Source organism: Heterodontus francisci, unplaced genomic scaffold (assembly GCF_036365525.1).
Source record: "Heterodontus francisci isolate sHetFra1 unplaced genomic scaffold, sHetFra1.hap1 HAP1_SCAFFOLD_1185, whole genome shotgun sequence".
Taxonomy (NCBI): domain Eukaryota; kingdom Metazoa; phylum Chordata; class Chondrichthyes; order Heterodontiformes; family Heterodontidae; genus Heterodontus; species Heterodontus francisci.
This window is the reverse complement of record NW_027142116.1, coordinates 15,580-36,270: the sequence shown is the minus strand read 5'-3', so window position 1 is coordinate 36,270 and position 20,691 is coordinate 15,580. Positions and strand designations below refer to the sequence as shown.

At 54.4% G+C, this 20,691-nt stretch overlaps 1 protein-coding gene across 1 annotated transcript in view; it reads left to right on the top strand.

The window, feature by feature from the left end:
• LOC137366630 (AP-1 complex subunit gamma-1-like) overlaps nt 1-20,691 on the top strand; it is a gene marked incomplete at its 3' end in the record, with an annotated part of 122,334 nt that overhangs the window by 88,008 nt on the left and 13,635 nt on the right. Inside the window, exons 8-9 of the mRNA XM_068028337.1 lie at nt 6,811-6,866; nt 9,781-9,894. Of these exons, the coding sequence (XP_067884438.1) occupies nt 6,811-6,866; nt 9,781-9,894 (170 nt within the window). The remainder of the gene's footprint in view (nt 1-6,810; nt 6,867-9,780; nt 9,895-20,691) is intronic.

Genomic DNA, 20,691 nt, shown 5'->3' with positions numbered 1-20,691 from the left:
GTGCTGCACTGTCGGAGGGTCAGTACAGAGGGAGTGCTGCACTGTCAGAGGGTCAGTACTGAGGGAGTGCTGCACTGTCGGAAGGTCAGTACTGAGGGAGTGCTGCACTGTCGGAGGGTCAGTACAGAGGGAGTGCTGCACTGTCGGAGGGTCAGTACTGAGGGAGTGCCGCACTGTCGGAGGGTCAGTACTGAGGGAGTGCCGCACTGTCGGAGGGTCAGTACTGAGGGAGTGCCGCACTGTCGGAGGGTCAGTACTGAGGGAGTGCCGCACTGTCGGAGGGTCAGTACTGAGGGAGTGCCGCACTGTCGGAGGGTCAGTACTGAGGGAGTGCCGCACTGTCGGAGGGTCAGTACTGAGGGAGTGCCGCACTGTCGGAGGGTCAGTACTGAGGGAGTGCCGCACTGTCAGAGGGTCAGTACTGAGGGAGTGCCGCACTGTCGGAGGGTCAGTACAGAGGGAGTGCTGCACTGTCAGAGGGTCAGTACTGAGGGAGTGCTGCACTGTCGGAGGGTCAGTACTGAGGGAGTTCTGCACTGTCGGAGGGTCAGTACAGAGGGAGTTCTGCACTGTCGTAGGGTCAGTACAGAGGGAGTGCCGCACTGTCGTAGGGTCAGTGCAGAGGGAGTGCTGCACTGTCGGAGGGTCAGTACTGAGGGAGTGCTGCACTGTCGGAGGGTTAGTACAGTGGGAGTGCTGCACTGTCGGAGGGTCAGTACTGAGGGAGTTCTGCACTGTCGGAGGGTCAGTACTGAGGGAGTTCTGCACTGTCGTAGGGTCAGTACTGAGGGAGTTCTGCACTGTCGGAGGGTCAGTACAGAGGGAGTTCTGCACTGTCGGAGGGTCAGTACTGAGGGAGTTCTGCACTGTCGTGGGGTCAGTACAGAGGGAGTGCTGCACTGTCGTGGGGTCAGTACAGAGGGAGTGCTGCACTGTCGGAGGGTCAGTACAGAGGGAGTGCTGCACTGTCGGAGGGTCAGTACAGAGGGAGTGCTGCACTGTCGGAGGGTCAGTACAGAGGGAGTGCTGCACTGTCGGAGGGTCAGTACAGAGGGAGTGCTGCACTGTCGGAGGGTCAGTACAGAGGGAGTGCTGCACTGTCAGAGGGTCAGTACTGAGGGAGTGCTGCACTGTCGGAGGGTCAGTACTGAGGGAGTTCTGCACTGTCGGAGGGTCAGTACAGAGGGAGTTCTGCACTGTCGTAGGGTCAGTACAGAGGGAGTGCCGCACTGTCGTAGGGTCAGTGCAGAGGGAGTGCTGCACTGTCGGAGGGTCAGTACTGAGGGAGTGCTGCACTGTCGGAGGGTTAGTACAGTGGGAGTGCTGCACTGTCGGAGGGTCAGTACTGAGGGAGTTCTGCACTGTCGGAGGGTCAGTACTGAGGGAGTTCTGCACTGTCGTAGGGTCAGTACTGAGGGAGTTCTGCACTGTCGGAGGGTCAGTACAGAGGGAGTTCTGCACTGTCGGAGGGTCAGTACTGAGGGAGTTCTGCACTGTCGTGGGGTCAGTACAGAGGGAGTGCTGCACTGTCGTGGGGTCAGTACAGAGGGAGTGCTGCACTGTCGGAGGGTCAGTACAGAGGGAGTGCTGCACTGTCGGAGGGTCAGTACAGAGGGAGTGCTGCACTGTCGGAGGGTCAGTACAGAGGGAGTGCTGCACTGTCAGAGGGTCAGTACTGAGGGAGTTCTGCACTGTCAGAGGGTCAGTACTGAGGGAGCTCTGCACTGTCGTAGGGTCAGTACAGAGGGAGTGCTGCACTGTCGTATGGTCAGTACAGAGGGAGTGCTGCACTGTCGGAGGGTCAGTACTGAGGGAGTGCTGCACTGTCGTAGGGTCAGTACTGAGGGAGTGCCGCACTGTCGGAGGGTCAGTACTGAGGGAGTTCTGCACTGTCAGAGGGTCAGTACTGAGGGAGTTCTGCACTGTCAGAGGGTCAGTACTGAGGGAGTGCTGCACTGTCAGAGGGTCAGTACTGAGGGAGTTCTGCACTGTCGTAGGGTCAGTACAGAGGGAGTTCTGCACTGTCGGAGGGTCAGTACAGAGGGAGTTCTGCACTGTCGGAGGGTCAGTACAGAGGGAGTGCTGCACTGTCGTGGGGTCAGTACAGAGGGAGTGCTGCACTGTCGTGGGGTCAGTACAGAGGGAGTGCTGCACTGTCGTGGGGTCAGTACAGAGGGAGTGCTGCACTGTCGGAGGGTCAGTACAGAGGGAGTGCTGCACTGTCGGAGGGTCAGTACAGAGGGAGTGCTGCACTGTCGGAGGGTCAGTACAGAGGGAGTGCTGCACTGTCGGAGGGTCAGTACAGAGGGAGTGCTGCACTGTCGGAGGGTCAGTACAGAGGGAGTGCTGCACTGTCGGAGGGTCAGTACAGAGGGAGTGCTGCACTGTCGGAGGGTCAGTACAGAGGGAGTGCTGCACTGTCAGAGGGTCAGTACTGAGGGAGTGCTGCACTGTCGGAGGGTCAGTACTGAGGGAGTTCTGCACTGTCGGAGGGTCAGTACAGAGGGAGTTCTGCACTGTCGTAGGGTCAGTACAGAGGGAGTGCCGCACTGTCGTAGGGTCAGTGCAGAGGGAGTGCTGCACTGTCGGAGGGTCAGTACTGAGGGAGTGCTGCACTGTCGGAGGGTTAGTACAGTGGGAGTGCTGCACTGTCGGAGGGTCAGTACTGAGGGAGTTCTGCACTGTCGGAGGGTCAGTACTGAGGGAGTTCTGCACTGTCGTAGGGTCAGTACTGAGGGAGTTCTGCACTGTCGGAGGGTCAGTACAGAGGGAGTTCTGCACTGTCGGAGGGTCAGTACTGAGGGAGTGCTGCACTGTCGGATGGTCAGTACTGAGGGAGTGCTGCACTGTCGGAGGGTCAGTACTGAGGGAGTGCTGCACTGTCGGAGGGTCAGTACTGAGGGAGTGCTGCACTGTCGGAGGGTCAGTACTGAGGGAGTGCTGCACTGTCGGAGGGTCAGTACAGAGGGAGTGCTGCACTGTCGGAGGGTCAGTACAGAGGGAGTGCTGCACTGTCGGAGGGTCAGTACAGAGGGAGTGCTGCACTGTCAGAGGGTCAGTACTGAGGGAGTGCTGCACTGTCGGAAGGTCAGTACTGAGGGAGTGCTGCACTGTCGGAGGGTCAGTACAGAGGGAGTGCTGCACTGTCGGAGGGTCAGTACTGAGGGAGTGCCGCACTGTCGGAGGGTCAGTACTGAGGGAGTGCCGCACTGTCGGAGGGTCAGTACTGAGGGAGTGCCGCACTGTCGGAGGGTCAGTACTGAGGGAGTGCCGCACTGTCGGAGGGTCAGTACTGAGGGAGTGCCGCACTGTCGGAGGGTCAGTACTGAGGGAGTGCCGCACTGTCGGAGGGTCAGTACTGAGGGAGTGCCGCACTGTCGGAGGGTCAGTACTGAGGGAGTGCCGCACTGTCAGAGGGTCAGTACTGAGGGAGTGCCGCACTGTCGGAGGGTCAGTACAGAGGGAGTGCTGCACTGTCAGAGGGTCAGTACTGAGGGAGTGCTGCACTGTCGGAGGGTCAGTACTGAGGGAGTTCTGCACTGTCGGAGGGTCAGTACAGAGGGAGTTCTGCACTGTCGTAGGGTCAGTACAGAGGGAGTGCCGCACTGTCGTAGGGTCAGTGCAGAGGGAGTGCTGCACTGTCGGAGGGTCAGTACTGAGGGAGTGCTGCACTGTCGGAGGGTTAGTACAGTGGGAGTGCTGCACTGTCGGAGGGTCAGTACTGAGGGAGTTCTGCACTGTCGGAGGGTCAGTACTGAGGGAGTTCTGCACTGTCGTAGGGTCAGTACTGAGGGAGTTCTGCACTGTCGGAGGGTCAGTACAGAGGGAGTTCTGCACTGTCGGAGGGTCAGTACTGAGGGAGTTCTGCACTGTCGTGGGGTCAGTACAGAGGGAGTGCTGCACTGTCGTGGGGTCAGTACAGAGGGAGTGCTGCACTGTCGGAGGGTCAGTACAGAGGGAGTGCTGCACTGTCGGAGGGTCAGTACAGAGGGAGTGCTGCACTGTCGGAGGGTCAGTACAGAGGGAGTGCTGCACTGTCAGAGGGTCAGTACTGAGGGAGTTCTGCACTGTCAGAGGGTCAGTACTGAGGGAGCTCTGCACTGTCGTAGGGTCAGTACAGAGGGAGTGCTGCACTGTCGTATGGTCAGTACAGAGGGAGTGCTGCACTGTCGGAGGGTCAGTACTGAGGGAGTGCTGCACTGTCGTAGGGTCAGTACTGAGGGAGTGCCGCACTGTCGGAGGGTCAGTACTGAGGGAGTTCTGCACTGTCAGAGGGTCAGTACTGAGGGAGTTCTGCACTGTCAGAGGGTCAGTACTGAGGGAGTGCTGCACTGTCAGAGGGTCAGTACTGAGGGAGTTCTGCACTGTCGTAGGGTCAGTACAGAGGGAGTTCTGCACTGTCGGAGGGTCAGTACAGAGGGAGTTCTGCACTGTCGGAGGGTCAGTACAGAGGGAGTGCTGCACTGTCGTGGGGTCAGTACAGAGGGAGTGCTGCACTGTCGTGGGGTCAGTACAGAGGGAGTGCTGCACTGTCGTGGGGTCAGTACAGAGGGAGTGCTGCACTGTCGGAGGGTCAGTACAGAGGGAGTGCTGCACTGTCGGAGGGTCAGTACAGAGGGAGTGCTGCACTGTCGGAGGGTCAGTACAGAGGGAGTGCTGCACTGTCGGAGGGTCAGTACAGAGGGAGTGCTGCACTGTCGGAGGGTCAGTACAGAGGGAGTGCTGCACTGTCAGAGGGTCAGTACTGAGGGAGTGCTGCACTGTCGGAGGGTCAGTACTGAGGGAGTTCTGCACTGTCGGAGGGTCAGTACAGAGGGAGTTCTGCACTGTCGTAGGGTCAGTACAGAGGGAGTGCCGCACTGTCGTAGGGTCAGTGCAGAGGGAGTGCTGCACTGTCGGAGGGTCAGTACTGAGGGAGTGCTGCACTGTCGGAGGGTTAGTACAGTGGGAGTGCTGCACTGTCGGAGGGTCAGTACTGAGGGAGTTCTGCACTGTCGGAGGGTCAGTACTGAGGGAGTTCTGCACTGTCGTAGGGTCAGTACTGAGGGAGTTCTGCACTGTCGGAGGGTCAGTACAGAGGGAGTTCTGCACTGTCGGAGGGTCAGTACTGAGGGAGTGCTGCACTGTCGGATGGTCAGTACTGAGGGAGTGCTGCACTGTCGGAGGGTCAGTACTGAGGGAGTGCTGCACTGTCGGAGGGTCAGTACTGAGGGAGTGCTGCACTGTCGGAGGGTCAGTACTGAGGGAGTGCTGCACTGTCGGAGGGTCAGTACAGAGGGAGTGCTGCACTGTCGGAGGGTCAGTACAGAGGGAGTGCTGCACTGTCGGAGGGTCAGTACAGAGGGAGTGCTGCACTGTCAGAGGGTCAGTACTGAGGGAGTGCTGCACTGTCGGAAGGTCAGTACTGAGGGAGTGCTGCACTGTCGGAGGGTCAGTACAGAGGGAGTGCTGCACTGTCGGAGGGTCAGTACTGAGGGAGTGCCGCACTGTCGGAGGGTCAGTACTGAGGGAGTGCCGCACTGTCGGAGGGTCAGTACTGAGGGAGTGCCGCACTGTCGGAGGGTCAGTACTGAGGGAGTGCCGCACTGTCGGAGGGTCAGTACTGAGGGAGTGCCGCACTGTCGGAGGGTCAGTACTGAGGGAGTGCCGCACTGTCGGAGGGTCAGTACTGAGGGAGTGCCGCACTGTCGGAGGGTCAGTACTGAGGGAGTGCCGCACTGTCAGAGGGTCAGTACTGAGGGAGTGCCGCACTGTCGGAGGGTCAGTACTGAGGGAGTGCTGCACTGTCGGAGGGTCAGTACTGAGGGAGTGCTGCTCTGTCGGAGGGTCAGTACTGAGGGAGTGCTGCACTGTCGGAGGGTCAGTACTGAGGGAGTGCCACACTGTCGGACGGTCAGTACTGAGGGAGCGCCGCACTGTCAGAGGGTCAGTACTGAGGGAGTGCTGCACTGTCAGAGGGTCAGACTGTCACGCTTTGTCTTTAAAAACCCGATTGGGCCTCTGCTGTCCCTGGTGGACTGATCCCTGCTCTCATTACCCACTGTGGGCCTAGATGTGACTCTAATCCTTGTCCTAACCCAGTCAACGCTTGACCTGAGTTTTTGCAGAAGCCTCTGCCGGTTGTTCATGGAGGAAGGTCTCAGTCATCTTCTCGAGGCAGTTATCGATTACTGAACCAATGCGGGGGGGCAGTCATTGGAGTTATGATTAAAAGCACCCATATTATAATTACATGGACAGAACATGCTTGAGGAGCTGAATCGCCCCCTTCTTTGTTCTGTGACTTAACGGGAGGGACAAGTTCGAGGGGTCGATTGGCCTTCTGGATTCCCCTGATGGGAAATAAATGCTGGTCTCCCCAGGAATAAATGAGAAAAACAAATCATTTTGACAGTAGGCGGAGGTCCCTTGTGTTTGATGGATTTGGGGAAGAGAGAGTCCCAGATTCCCACTTCCTCCTGTTCCACCATCATTCCCTCCTTCCAGATTCACTTGGTGTATTCTCTGGGCCTCGTTGGCAAGGCCGCACATGCAATGCCTCGTCGCCTAGTTAGCCTCTGCAGTGGGTAATTGGTTGACGCCTCAGGCTTGGTTAATGCGATGCCTGTGAATTTGGGTTCCCTACCTCGTTATTCTCTGTCACGGTTTGATTTAACCGAGTGAGAAGGTTAGGCCAAGTGTCAAAAAAAGGAAATCTTGCAGCCTGAATCGTAGGCCCGATACAGGCCTCTGTTGCTGCTCACTGGCCCTCAATGAGGCTCTCCTTTTGTGAACACCCTTCAGACATCTCTCTCTCTATCTTTTTTTTAGGTACTGGCTGTTAACATCCTGGGCCGATTCCTCCTCAATAATGACAAAAATATCCGGTAAGTTTTCTGTCGTCCGGTTGCCCGGGCGGGCAGACGTCCATCTTGGGAGATCTTTGACCTCCTGTTCTCAGGTGAAGTCAGCACCATCCCGGACCACGGCCTCATCACCGAGTGAGAATGTTAGGCCAAGCGTCAAAAAAAGGAAATCTTGCAGCCTGAATCGTAGGCCCAATGCTAACCACACTCAGCTCGACCTTACCAGAACCTCTCTCGACTCCTCCACTCATTATCAGACTACTTATCCCACATCCATGACTGATATTTTTACTACCAATCAACAATTGACATCTTTTTGTTCTGAACTTGTTAGCCTGCCCCAACCACAGCTATCTGCATCTAAACAGTGCCTTTATCATGGTAACACGTCCCCAGGGTGTTTCACAGGACAGTCAAACGAACAAAATCTCAGTCACATCAGGAGATATCAGGGATAGGTGTCCAAAAGCTCAGTCAAAGATCGGTTTTAAGGAATGTCTTAAAGGATGAGAGAGAGAGAGAGAAAGAGAGAGGTGGAGAGGATTAGGGGGCAAATTCCAGAGCTTAGGGCCCAGGAAGCTGAAGGCACGACAGGGGCTGGAGGAGGTGACAGAGATAGGGAGGGTTGTAGGGGCTGGAGGAGGTTACAGAGATAGGGAGGGTTGCAGAGGCTGGAGGAGGTTACAGAGATAGGGAGGGTTGTAGAGGCTGGAGGAGGTTACAGAGATAGGGAGGGTTGTAGAGGCTGGAGGAGGTTACAGAGATAGGGAGGGTTGTAGATGCTGGAGGAGGTTACAGAGATAGGGTTGTATGGGCTGGAGGAGGTTACAGAGATAGGGAGGGTTGTAGGGGTTGGGGGGAGGTTACAGAGATAGGGAGGGTTGTAGGGGCTGGAGGAGGTTACAGAGATAGGGAGGGTTGTAGGGGCTGGAGGAGGTTACAGAGATAGGGAGGGTTCTAAGGGCTGGAGGAGGTTACAGAGATAGGGAGGGTTGTAGGGACTGGAGGAGGTTACAGAAAATAGGGTTCTAAGGGCTGGAGGAGGTTACAGAGATAGGGAGGGTTCTAAGGGCTGGAGGAGGTTACAGAGATGGGGAGGGTTGTAGGGGCTGGAGGAGGTTACAGAGATGGGGAGGGTTGTAGGGGCTGGAGGAGGTTACAGAGATGGGGAGGGTTGTAGGGGCTGGAGGAGGTTACAGAGATAGGGAGGGGTTGTAGGGGCTGGAGGAGGTTACAGAGATAGGGAGGGTTGCAGGGGCTGGAGGAGGTTACAGAGATAGGGAGGGTTGTCGGGGCTGGAGGAGGTTACAGAGATAGGGAGGGTTGTCGGGGCTGGAGGAGGTTACAGAGATAGGGAGGGTTGTAGGGGCTGGAGGAGGTTACAGAGATAGGGAGGGTTGTAGGGGCTGGAGGAGGTTACAGAGATAGGGAGGGTTGTCGGGACTGGAGGAGGTTACAGAGATAGGGAGGGTTGTCAGAGATAGGGAGTGTTGTGGGGGCTGGAGGAGGTTACAGTGATAGGGAGGGGGTGAGGGACATTAGTCTCCCACCCTGTGTCCCTAGTCATAGTGTCATACAGTCTTTTATGGCACAGGAGTAGACCATTTGGCCTATTAAGTCGATGCTGGCTCTCCACTGCGTATGCACTCACTCTCACTCCCTCGTTCCATCCCCGAGTCCGACAAGTCCATTTCCTTCAGAGGGACATCAATGTCCTGTTGAAGACATTGATTGATTAGTCATTGATTAGTCTGCCCTTTTTACACAGTCCGAAGTGAAGCAAACGCATGAGAGATTTTCGGAACTGCTGGCAACACAGGAACAAGAGGAGGCCATTCTGCCCCTCAATCCTGTTACACAGTAACAAGAGGAGGCCATTCTGCCCCTCAATCCTGTTACACAGTAACAGGAGGAGGCTATTCAGCCCCTCCTCGAGTCTGTTACACAGGAACAGGAGGAGGCCATTCAGCCCCTCGAGTCTGTTTTGCCTTTCAGTGAGATGATGGCTGCTCTGTGATCTAATTGCAGATACTTGCCTTTACCCCAAATCCCTTGCAGAACAAAATCGATCAATCACAGATTTAAAATTAACTGATTGAGCATTGATTGCTGTTTGTGGAAGAGATTTCCAAACTTCTCCCCCTCTGTATGTGCAAGTGTTTCCTAATTTCACTCCTGAAAGGGCTGGCTCTCATATTTACACTCTGTCCCCTCGCTCTAGACTCCCCAACTAGCAGGTATAGTTTTCTCTCTCTCTATCCTCTCTGTTCCCCTTAATACCTTAAACTTTGATCAAATCACTCTAGTTTGTGTAATGTCTCTTTGTAATTTATCCCTTGGAGTCATGGTATCATTCTGGTAAATCTACACTGCACTCCCCCCAAGACCAATATCTCCTTGCTAAGGTGTGGGGCCCAGAACTGAACACAGTAACTCCAGGTGTGGTCTAACCAGGGCTTTGTATAACTGAAGCATGACGTCTACCCCCTTGTGTTCTAGTCCTCCAGATATAAAGGCAGCTTGTATTCCCTCGAGTATGGAAGATTAAGGGGGTGATCTAATGGAGGGGTTTAAGATGATGAAAGGATTCGATCGGGTCGACAGAGAGGAATGATTTCCTCTGGTCAGGGAGCTTTCAGAACTTGTCAAATCCGAGCCAGGCCATTGAGGGGTGATGTCAGGAAGCACTTTCTTCACACACTGACAGTGGGAATGTGGAACTCTCTCCCCCCAGAAAGCTGCTGAGGCTGGGGTGAATGAACGGAATTGAGAGTTTAGTTAGCTGAAGGATACTGGGGGCTCCGCTCCAAGGCAGGTAAATAGAGTTCAAATACAGACCAGCTGTGATCCCATTGACTGCTATCTCCGTCCATGATACACATTATCAATTCACTCATTTCTTGTCTGTCCTTATCTTCTCCGATCTCCATCGTAGGTACATATCTCTGACCTCGCTGCTGAAGATGGTGCAGTCAGACCACATTGCGGTACAGAGACATCGCAGTACAATCGTAGACTGTCTGAAAGATCCTGATGCCACTATGAAGAGGTAAGAATGGCAAGTTATATTTAATCTCATAAAACCACCTCAACGCAGGTCACAGGATCAATTATCAAACACAATCTCACCCTGAGCCACAGACAAAGATATTTGGACAGGCAACCGAAAGCTTGGACAAAGAGGTCAGTTTTAAGGAGCGTCTTATAGGAGGAGAGAGAGAGAGAGAAGCGGAGAGGTTTAGGGAGGGAATTCCAGAGCTTAGGGCCCCAGGCAGCTGAAGGCACGGCCACCAATAGTTGAGTGATTCAAATCAGGGATGCTCAAGAGGCCAGAATTGGAGGGGTGCCGAGATCTTGGAGGGTTGTAGGGGCTGGAGGAGGTTACAGAGATAGGGAGGATTGTAGGGGCTGGAGGAGGTTACTGAGATAGGGAGGGTTGTAGGGGCTGGAGGAGGTTATTGAGATAGGGAGGGTTGCAGAGGCTGAAGGAGGTTACAGAGATAGGGAGTGTTGTAGGGACTGGAGGAGGTTACTGAGATAGGGAGGGTTGTAGGGGCTGAAGGAGGTTACTGAGATAGGGAGGGTTGTAGAGGCTGAAGGAGGTTACAGAGATAGGGAGTGTTGTAGTGACTGGAGGAGGTTACTGAGATAGGGAGTGTTGTGGAGACTGGAGGAGGTTACTGAGATAGGGAGGGTTGTAGGGGCTGGAGGAGGTTACAGAGATAGGGAGGGTTGTAGAGGCTGAAGGAGGTTACAGAGATAGGGAGTGTTGTAGGGACTGGAGGAGGTTACTGAGATAGGGAGGGTTGTCGGGACTGGAGGAGGTTACAGAGACAGGGAGGGTTGTAGGGGCTGGAGGAGGTTACAGAGATAGGGAGTGTTGTAGGGACTGGAGGACGTTACTGAGATAGGGAGGGTTGGCGGGACTGGAGGAGGTTACAGAGACAGGGAGGGTTGTAGGGGCTGGAGGAGGTTACAGTGATAGGGATGGTTGTAGAGGCTGGAGGAGGTTACTGAGATAGGGAGGGTTGTAGAGGCTGAAGGAGGTTACAGTGATAGGGAGGGTTGTAGAGGCTGGAGGAGGTTACTGAAATAGGCAGGGTTGTAGAGGCTGGAGGAGGTTACAGAGATAGGGAGGGTTGTAGGGGCTGGAGGAGGTTACAGAGATAGGGAGGGTTGTCGGGGCTGGAGGAGGTGACACAGATAGGGAGGGTTGTAGAGGCTGGAGGAGGTTACACGGATAGGGAGGGTTGTAGGGACTGGAGCGGGTTACTGAGATGGGGAGGGTTGTAGGGACTGGAGGAGGTTAAAGAGATAGGGAGGGTTGTAGGGACTGGAGGAGGTTAAAGAGATAGGGAGGGTTGTAGGGACTGGAGGAGGTTACTGAGATAGGGAGGGTTGTAGGGACTGGAGGAAGTTACTGAGATAGGGAGGATTGTAGGGATTGGAGGAGGTTAAAGAGATAGGGAGGGTTGTAGAGGCTGGAGGAGGTTACACGGATAGGGAGGGTTGTAGGGACTGGAGGAGGTTACACAGACAGGGAGGGTTGTAGGGACTGGAGCGGGTTACTGAGATGGGGAGGGTTGTAGGGGCTGGAGGAGGTTAAAGAGATAGGGAGGGTTGTAGGGACTGGAGGAGGTTACCGAGATAGGGAGAGTTGTAGGGACTGGAGGAGGTTAAAGAGATAGGGAGGGTTGTAGGGACTGGAGGAGGTTACCGAGATAGGGAGAGTTGTAGGGACTGGAGGAGGTTAAAGGGATAGGGAGGGTTGTAGAGGCTGGAGGAGGTTACACGGATAGGGAGGGTTGTAGGGACTGGAGGAGGTTACACAGACAGGGAGGGTTGTAGGGACTGGAGCGGGTTACTGAGATGGGGAGGGTTGTAGGGGCTGGAGGAGGTTACAGAGATAGGGAGGGTTGTAGGGGCTGGAGGAGGTTACAGAGATAGGGAGGGTTGTAGGGACTGGAGGAGGTTACACAGATAGGGAGGGTTGTAGGGGGCTGGAGGAGGTTACAGAGATAGGGAGGGTTGTAGGGGCTGAAGGAGGTTACAGAGATAGGGAGTGTTGTGGAGACTGGAGGAGGTTACTGAGATAGGGAGGGTTGTAGGGACTGGAGGAGGTTACACAGATAGGGAGGGTTGTAGGGACTGGAGGAGGTTACAGAGATAGAGAGTGTTGTAGAGGCTGGAGGAAGTTACAGAGATAGAGAGGGTTGTAGGGACTGGAGGAGGTTACACAGATTGGGAGGATTGCAGGGACTGGAGGAGGTTCCAGAGATAGGGAGGGGGTGAGGGGCTCTGGAGGGATTTTAAAACAAGGAAGAGAATTTTAAAATCGAGGTGTTCCCGGACCGGGAGCCCGTGAAGGTCAGCGAGTGCAGGGGGTGACGGGTGAATGGGACACGGTGTGAGTTAGAACACGGGGACAGCAGAGTTTATTATGAGTGGATGGTTCCGGAGGGTATAATGTGGGAGAGCAGCCAGGAGTGTGTTGGACTGGTCCAGTCTGGAGGTAGTGAAGGTGGAGATGAGGGTTTCCCCACTATAGATACTTCTAAATAAACAAGCTCTGTAATCTTCAGTTAGGAGGTGAGGAGTAAGAGAGTTAAGAGTTGACGATCTGAAGGCCTGTCGACCTGTGAAGTTTCACCTGATGTTCATCACAAGTGTGTAAAGGAAAAAAAAGAATCAGGGTTTGGACAGAGGCTGGAATGATCCCAGTTCCGAGACGTGCCTTTCTCCACCTCAGGACATCCAGCAGCATTTCACAGCCAATGAATTTCCGCTTGACGTGTCGTCACTGTTGTAATGTAGGAAACACAGCAACCGGATAGTGCACAGCAAGATTCCACAAAAATCAATGGGATAATGGCCAGATAATCTGTTTTAGTGATGTTGGTTGAGGGATAAATATTGGCCCCAGGGCACTGGGGAGAACTGCACCCCCCCCCCGCCACCCCCTCCCTCCTCCCGGCTAATTTTCCAATAGTGTCTGTGGGATCTTTACACCAAACCTGAGAGGGCAGACAGAGGCCTCGGTTTAATGTCTCATCCCAAAAGACGGCACCGCTGACAGTATAGTGCTCCCTCAGTACTGACCCTCCTTCAGTGCGGTGCTCCCTCAGTACTGACCCTGCGACAGTGCGGCGCTCCCTCAGTACTGACCCTCCGACAGTGCGACGCTCCCTCAATACTGACCCTCCGACAGTGCGACGCTCCCTCAGTACTGACCCTCCTTCAGTGCGGTGCTCCCTCAGTACTGACCCTCCGACAGTGCGACGCTCCCTCAATACTGACCCTCCGACAGTGCGACGCTCCCTCAGTACTGACCCTCCTTCAGTGCGGTGCTCCCTCAGTACTGACCCTCCGACAGTGCGACGCTCCCTCAGTACTGACCCTCCTTCAGTGCGGTGCTCCCTCAGTACTGACCCTCCTTCAGAGCGACGCTCCCTCAGTACTGACCCTCCGACAGTGCGACGCTCCCTCAGTACTGACCCTCCGACAGTGCGACGCTCCCTCAGTACTGACCCTCCTTCAGTGCGACGCTCCCTCAGTACTGACCCTCCGACAGTGCGACGCTCCCTCAGTACTGACCCTCCGACAGTGCGACGCTCCCTCAATACTGACCCTCCTTCAGTGCGACGCTCCCTCAGTACTGACCCTCCGACAGTGCGACGCTCCCTCAATACTGACCCTCCTTCAGTGCGGCGCTCCCTCAGTACTGACCCTGCGACAGTGCGGCGCTCCCTCAGTACTGACCCTCCGACAGTGCGACGCTCCCTCAATACTGACCCTCCTTCAGTGCGACGCTCCCTCAGTACTGACCCTCCTTCAGTGCGGCGCTCCCTCAGTACTGACCCTCCGACAGTGCGGCGCTCCCTCAGTACTGACCCTCCTTCAGTGCGGCGCTCCCTCAGTACTGACCCTGCGACAGTGCGACGCTCCCTCAGTACTGACCCTGCGACAGTGCGGCGCTCCCTCAGTACTGACCCTCCGACAGTGCGACGCTCCCTCAGTACTGACCCTCCTTCAGTGCGGCGCTCCCTCAGTACTGACCCTGCGACAGTGCGGCGCTCCCTCAGTACTGACCCTCCGACAGTGCGGCGCTCCCTCAGTCCTGACCCTCCGACAGTGCGACGCTCCCTCAGTACTGACCCTCCTTCAGTGCGGCGCTCCCTCAGTACTGACCCTGCGACAGTGCGGCACTCCCTCAGTACTGACCCTCCGACAGTGCGGCACTCCCTCAGTACTGACCCTCCGACAGTGCGACGCTCCCTCAGTACTGACCCTCCTTCAGTGCGGCGCTCCCTCAGTACTGACCCTCCGACAGTGCGGCGCTCCCTCAGTACTGACCCTCCGACAGTGCGACGCTCCCTCAGTACTGACCCTGCGACAGTGCGGCGCTCCCTCAGTACTGACCCTCCGACAGTGCGACGCTCCCTCAGTACTGACCCTCCTTCAGTGCGGTGCTCCCTCAGTACTGACCCTCCTTCAGAGCGACGCTCCCTCAGTACTGACCCTCCGACAGTGCGACGCTCCCTCAGTACTGACCCTCCGACAGTGCGACGCTCCCTCAGTACTGACCCTCCTTCAGTGCGACGCTCCCTCAGTACTGACCCTCCGACAGTGCGACGCTCCCTCAGTACTGACCCTCCGACAGTGCGACGCTCCCTCAATACTGACCCTCCTTCAGTGCGACGCTCCCTCAGTACTGACCCTCCGACAGTGCGACGCTCCCTCAATACTGACCCTCCTTCAGTGCGGCGCTCCCTCAGTACTGACCCTGCGACAGTGCGGCGCTCCCTCAGTACTGACCCTCCGACAGTGCGACGCTCCCTCAATACTGACCCTCCTTCAGTGCGACGCTCCCTCAGTACTGACCCTCCTTCAGTGCGGCGCTCCCTCAGTACTGACCCTCCGACAGTGCGGCGCTCCCTCAGTACTGACCCTCCTTCAGTGCGGCGCTCCCTCAGTACTGACCCTGCGACAGTGCGACGCTCCCTCAGTACTGACCCTGCGACAGTGCGGCGCTCCCTCAGTACTGACCCTCCGACAGTGCGACGCTCCCTCAGTACTGACCCTCCTTCAGTGCGGCGCTCCCTCAGTACTGACCCTGCGACAGTGCGGCGCTCCCTCAGTACTGACCCTCCGACAGTGCGGCGCTCCCTCAGTCCTGACCCTCCGACAGTGCGACGCTCCCTCAGTACTGACCCTCCTTCAGTGCGGCGCTCCCTCAGTACTGACCCTGCGACAGTGCGGCACTCCCTCAGTACTGACCCTCCGACAGTGCGGCACTCCCTCAGTACTGACCCTCCGACAGTGCGACGCTCCCTCAGTACTGACCCTCCTTCAGTGCGGCGCTCCCTCAGTACTGACCCTCCGACAGTGCGGCGCTCCCTCAGTACTGACCCTCCGACAGTGCGACGCTCCCTCAGTACTGACCCTGCGACAGTGCGGCGCTCCCTCAGTACTGACCCTCCGACAGTGCGACGCTCCCTCAGTACTGACCCTCCTTCAGTGCGGCGCTCCCTCAGTACTGACCCTGCGGCAGTGCGGCGCTCCCTCAGTACTGACCCTCCGACAGTGCGGCGCTCCCTCAGTACTGACCCTCCGACAGTGCGACGCTCCCTCAGTACTGACCCTCCTTCAGTGCGGCGCTCCCTCAGTACTGACCCTGCGACAGTGCGGCACTCCCTCAGTACTGACCCTCCGACAGTGCGGCACTCCCTCAGTACTGACCCTCCGACAGTGCGACGCTCCCTCAGTACTCACCCTCCGACACTGCGACGCTCCCTCAGTACTGACCCTCCGACAGTGCGACGCTCCCTCAGTACTGACCCTCCGACAGTGCGGTTCTCCCTCAGTACTGACCCTCCGACAGTGCAGCACACCCTCAGTACTGACCCTCCGACAGTGCGACCCTCCCTCAGTACTGACCCTCCGACAGTGCGACCCTCCCTCAGTGCTGACCCACCGACAGTGCAGCGCTCCCTCAGTACTGACCGTCCGACAGTGCGGCCCTCCCTCAGTACTGACCCTCCGACAGTGCGGCCCTCCCTCAGTACTGCATTGGTACTGCTTTTGACAAAGTCCCACATAAGAGATTAGCGTGTAAAATTAAAGTGCATGGGATTGGGGTTAGTGTATTGCGATGGATAGAAAATTGGGTGGCAGACAGGGAGCGAAGATTAGGGATAAACGGGTCTTTTTCCGAATGGCAGGCAGTGACTAGTGGGGTACTGCAGGGGTCGATGCTAAGACCCCAGCTATTCACAATATACATTAATGATTTAGATGAGGGAACTAAATGTAATATCTCCAAATTTGCAGATGACACAAAACTGGGTGGGAGGGTGAGTTGTGAGGGGGATGCAGAGAGGCTTCAGGGTGATTTGCACAAGTTGAGTGAGCGGGCTAATACATAGCAGATGTAGTATAATGTGGATAAATGTGAGGTTATACACTGTGGTAGCAAAAACAGGAAGGCAGATTATTATCTGAACGGCTATAAACTGAGAGAGGGGATTATGCAGCGAGACCTGGGTGTTCTCGTACACCAGTCGCTGAAGGTAAGCATGCAGGTGCAACAGGCGGTAAAAAAGGCAAATGGTATGTTGGCCTTCATAGCGAGAGGATTCGAGTACAGGAGCAGGGATGTCTTGCTGCAATTATACAGGGCCTTGGTGAGGCCACACCTGGAATATTGTGTGCAGTTTTGGTCTCCTTATCTGAGGAAGGATGTTCTTGCTATAGAGGGAGTGCAGCGAAGATTTACCACACTGATTCCTGGGATGGTGGGACTGACGTATGAGGCGAGATTGAGTCAGTTAGGATTATATTCGCTGGAGTTCAGAAGAGTGAGGGGGGATCTCATAGAAACCTATAAAATTCTAACAGGACTTGACAGGGTCGATGCAGGAAGGATGTTCCCGATGGTGGGGGAGTCCAGAACCAGGGGTCATAGTCTAAGGATACGGGGTAAACCTTTCAGGACTGAGATGAGGAGGGATTTCTTCACCCAGAGAGTGGTGAGCCTGTGGAATTCGCTACCACAGAAAGCAGTTGAGGCCAAAACATTGTATGTTTTCAAGAAGGAGTTAGATATAGTTCTGGGTCTAAAGGGATCAAAGGATATGGGGGAAAAGCGGGAACTGGTTCCTGAGTTGGATGGTTAGCCATGATCATAATGAATTCGGCTCGAAGGGCCGAACGGCCTACTCCTGCTCCTATTTTCTCTGTTTCTATGTCAGGGTGGTTTTTATACTGAAGTATCTTGAGTGGGACATTGAACCACCCTCCTTCTGGCTCCCCGCTAACCTGCAGCTTACAACAATTAACCAGTTCACTTGTATTTTGCCACCATTACTAGGGGTTTTGATGGAGTAAATGAGGAGAAACTGTTTCGAGGGGCAGGAGGGTGGGTAACCAGAGGGACACAAATTGAAGATAATGGGTAAAAGAACCAGAGGGGGAGATGAGGAGAAATGTTTTTACACAGCTAGCCAGGAAGGATCTAAAGGGAGGGCTAAGAAGAGCAAGGAGAGGACACGAGAAGTCATTGGCGGAGAGGATCAAAGAAAACCCTAAGGCTTTCTATAGGTATATCAGGAATAAAAGAATGATAAGAGTTAGAACAGGGCCAATCAAGGATAGTAGTGGAAAGTTGTGTGTGGAATCGGAGGAGATAGGGGAAGCGTTAAATGAATATTTTTCGTCAGTATTTACAGTAGAAAAATAAAATGTTGCCGAGGAGATTACTGAGATACAGCCTACTAGGCTAGATGGGATTGAGATTCACAAGGAGGAGGTATTAGCAATTTTGGAAAGAGTGAAAATAGATAAGTCCCCTGGGCCAGATGGGATTTATCCTAGTATTCTCTGGGAAGCCAGGGAGGAGATTGCAGAGCCGTTGTTGTTGATCTTTATGTCGTCATTGTCGACAGGAGTAGTGCCGGAGGACTGGAGGATAGCAAATGTTGTCCCCTTGTTCAAGAAGGGGAGTAGAGACAGCCCTGGTAATTATAGACCTGTGAGCCTTACTTCGGTTGTGGGTAAAATGTTGGAAAAGGTTATAAGAGACAGGACTTATAATCATCTTGAAAAGAATAAGTTCATTTGCGATAGTCAGCACGGTTTTGTGAAAGGTAGGTCGTGCCTCACAAACCTTATTGAGTTTTTCGAGAAGGTGACCAAACAGGTGGATGAGGGTAAAGCCGTGGATGTGGTGTATATGGATTTCAGTAAGGCGTTTGATAAGGTTCCCCATGGTAGGCTATTGCAGAAAATACGGAAGTATGGGGTTGAAGGTGATTTAGAGCTTTGGATCAGAAATTGGCTAGCTGAAAGAAGACAGAGGGTGGTGGTTGATGGCAAATGTTCATCCTGGAGTTTAGTTACTAGTGGTGTACCGCAAGGTTCTGTTTTGGGGCCACTGCTGTTTGTCATTTTTATAAACGACCTGGATGAGGGTGTAGAAGGGTGGGTTAGTAAATTTGCGGATGACACGAAGGTCGGTGGAGTTGTGGATAGTGTCGAAGGGTGTTGTAGGGTACAGAGGGACATAGATAGGCTGCAGAGCTGGGCTGAGAGATGGCAAATGGAGTTTAATGCGGAGAAGTGTGAGGTGATTCACTTTGGAAGGAGTAACAGCAATGCAGAGTACTGGGCTAATGGGAAGATTCTTGGTAGTGTAGATGAGCAGAGAGATCTTGGTGTCCAGGTTCATAAATCCCTGAAAGTTGCTACCCAGGTTAATAGGGCTGTTAAGAAGGCATATGGTGTGTTAGCTTTTATTAGTAGGGGGATCGAGTTTCGGAGCCACGAGGTCATGATGCAGCTGTACAAAACTCTGGTGAGGCCGCACCTTGAGTATTGCGTGCAGTTCTGGTCACCGCATTATAGGAAGGATGGGGAAGCTTTGGAAAGGGTGCAGAGGAGATTTACTAGGATGTTGCCTGGTATGGAAGGAAGGTCTTACGAGGAAAGGCTGAGGGACTTGGGGTTGTTTTCGTTAGAGAAGGAGGAGGAGAGGTGACTTAATAGAGACATATAAGATAATCAGAGGGTTAGATAGGGTGGATAGTGAGAGTCTTTTTCCTCGGATGAGGATGGCAAACACGAGGGGACATAGCTTTAAGTTGAGGGGTGAAAGATATAGGACAGATGTCAGAGGTAGTTTCTTTACGCAGAGAGTAGTAGGGGCGTGGAACGCCCTGCCTGCAACAGTAGTAGACTCGCCAACTTTAAGGGCATTTAAGTGGTCATTGGATAGACATATGGATGTAAATGGAATAGTGTAGGTCAGATGATCGGCGCAACATCGAGGGCCGAAGGGCCTGTACTGCGCTGTAATATTCTAATTCTAATTCACAGTGCGGCACAGTGGCGCAGTGGTTAGCACCGCAGCCTCACAGCTCCAGGGACCCGGGTTCGATTCCGGGTACTGCCTGTGTGGAGTTTGCAAGTTCTCCCTGTGTCTGCGTGGGTTTTCTCCGGGTGCTCCGGTTTCCTCCCACAAGCCAAAAGACTTGCAGGTTGATAGGTAAATTGGCCATTATAAATTGTCACTAGTATAGGTAAGTGGTAGGGAAATAATGGGACAGGTGGGGATGTTTGGTAGGAATATGGGATTAGTGTAGGATTAGTATAAATGGGTGGTTGATGTTCGGCACAGACTCGGTGGGCCGAAGGGCCTGTTTCAGTGCTGTATCTCTAATCTAATCTAACAGTGAGTTGTTGTGATCTGGAAGGTTCTGTCTGAAAGGGCAGTGGAAGCAGATTCTATAGGAAATTTCAACATGGAATTGGGGAAATACTGGAAGGGGAAAGAATTACAGGGAGAATGGGGGAAGGTGGGGGGGAGTGGAATTACTTTGGAATTCAATGCTGAGTAAGACGTGGATAGCGTGTTTAGTGAGGTGGTCACACCGCAGGTAATGTCAGCACAGGCAGAAAAGTGATGGGTGACCACCAGACAGAGTAGTAGGTGCAGGCAGGTAGTGCAGGAGTTCCCTGTGACCATCCCCCTCTCAAACCGATATACCGCTTTGGATACAGTTGGGGGGGGGAATGACCTCCCAGGGGAAAGCAGCAACAGCCAAGTTTGTGTCACCATGGATGGCTCTGCTGCACAGCAGGGGAGGAAAAGGGTTGGAAGAGCTATAGTGATAGGGGATTCTATCGTAAGGGGTTCAGATAGGCGTTTCTGTGGCCACAAACGAGACTCCAGGATGGTATGTTGCCTCCCTGGTGCTCGGGTCAAGGATGTCTCTGAGCGACTGATGGACATTCTGAGGGTGAGCAGCCAGAGGTCGTGGTCCATATTGGTGCTAACATCATAGGCAGGAAGAGAGATGAGGTCCTGAAAAGTGAATATTGGGAGTTAGGCAGAAGGTTAAAAAGCAGGACCTCTCGGGTTGTAATCTCAGGATTACTTCCTGTGTCACGTGCTAGTGAGGGTAGAAATAGGAGGATTAGGCAAATGAATGCGTGGCTGAAGAGCTGGTGTTGGCGGGAGGGCTTCAGATACTTGGATCATTGGGATCTCTTCTGGTGCAGAGGTGACCTGTACAAGAAGGATAGGTTGCATCTAAACTGGAGGGGGACCAATATCCTTGCGGGGAGGTTTGCTGTTACTACTTGGGAGGGTTTAAACTAGTCTTGCAGGGGGGTGGGACCCAAAGTAGTAGTCTCTCAGATGAAATAGTTGAGGCAAATGTAGAGGTGAAAGCAAGCAAGTCCAGTAGGCAGGCCGGGCAGGGGCAGGACAGGGAGCGTGGAAGATCTGGTAGGTTAAACTGCATTTACTTTAATGCAAGAAGCCTGACAGGTAAGGCAGATGAACTCA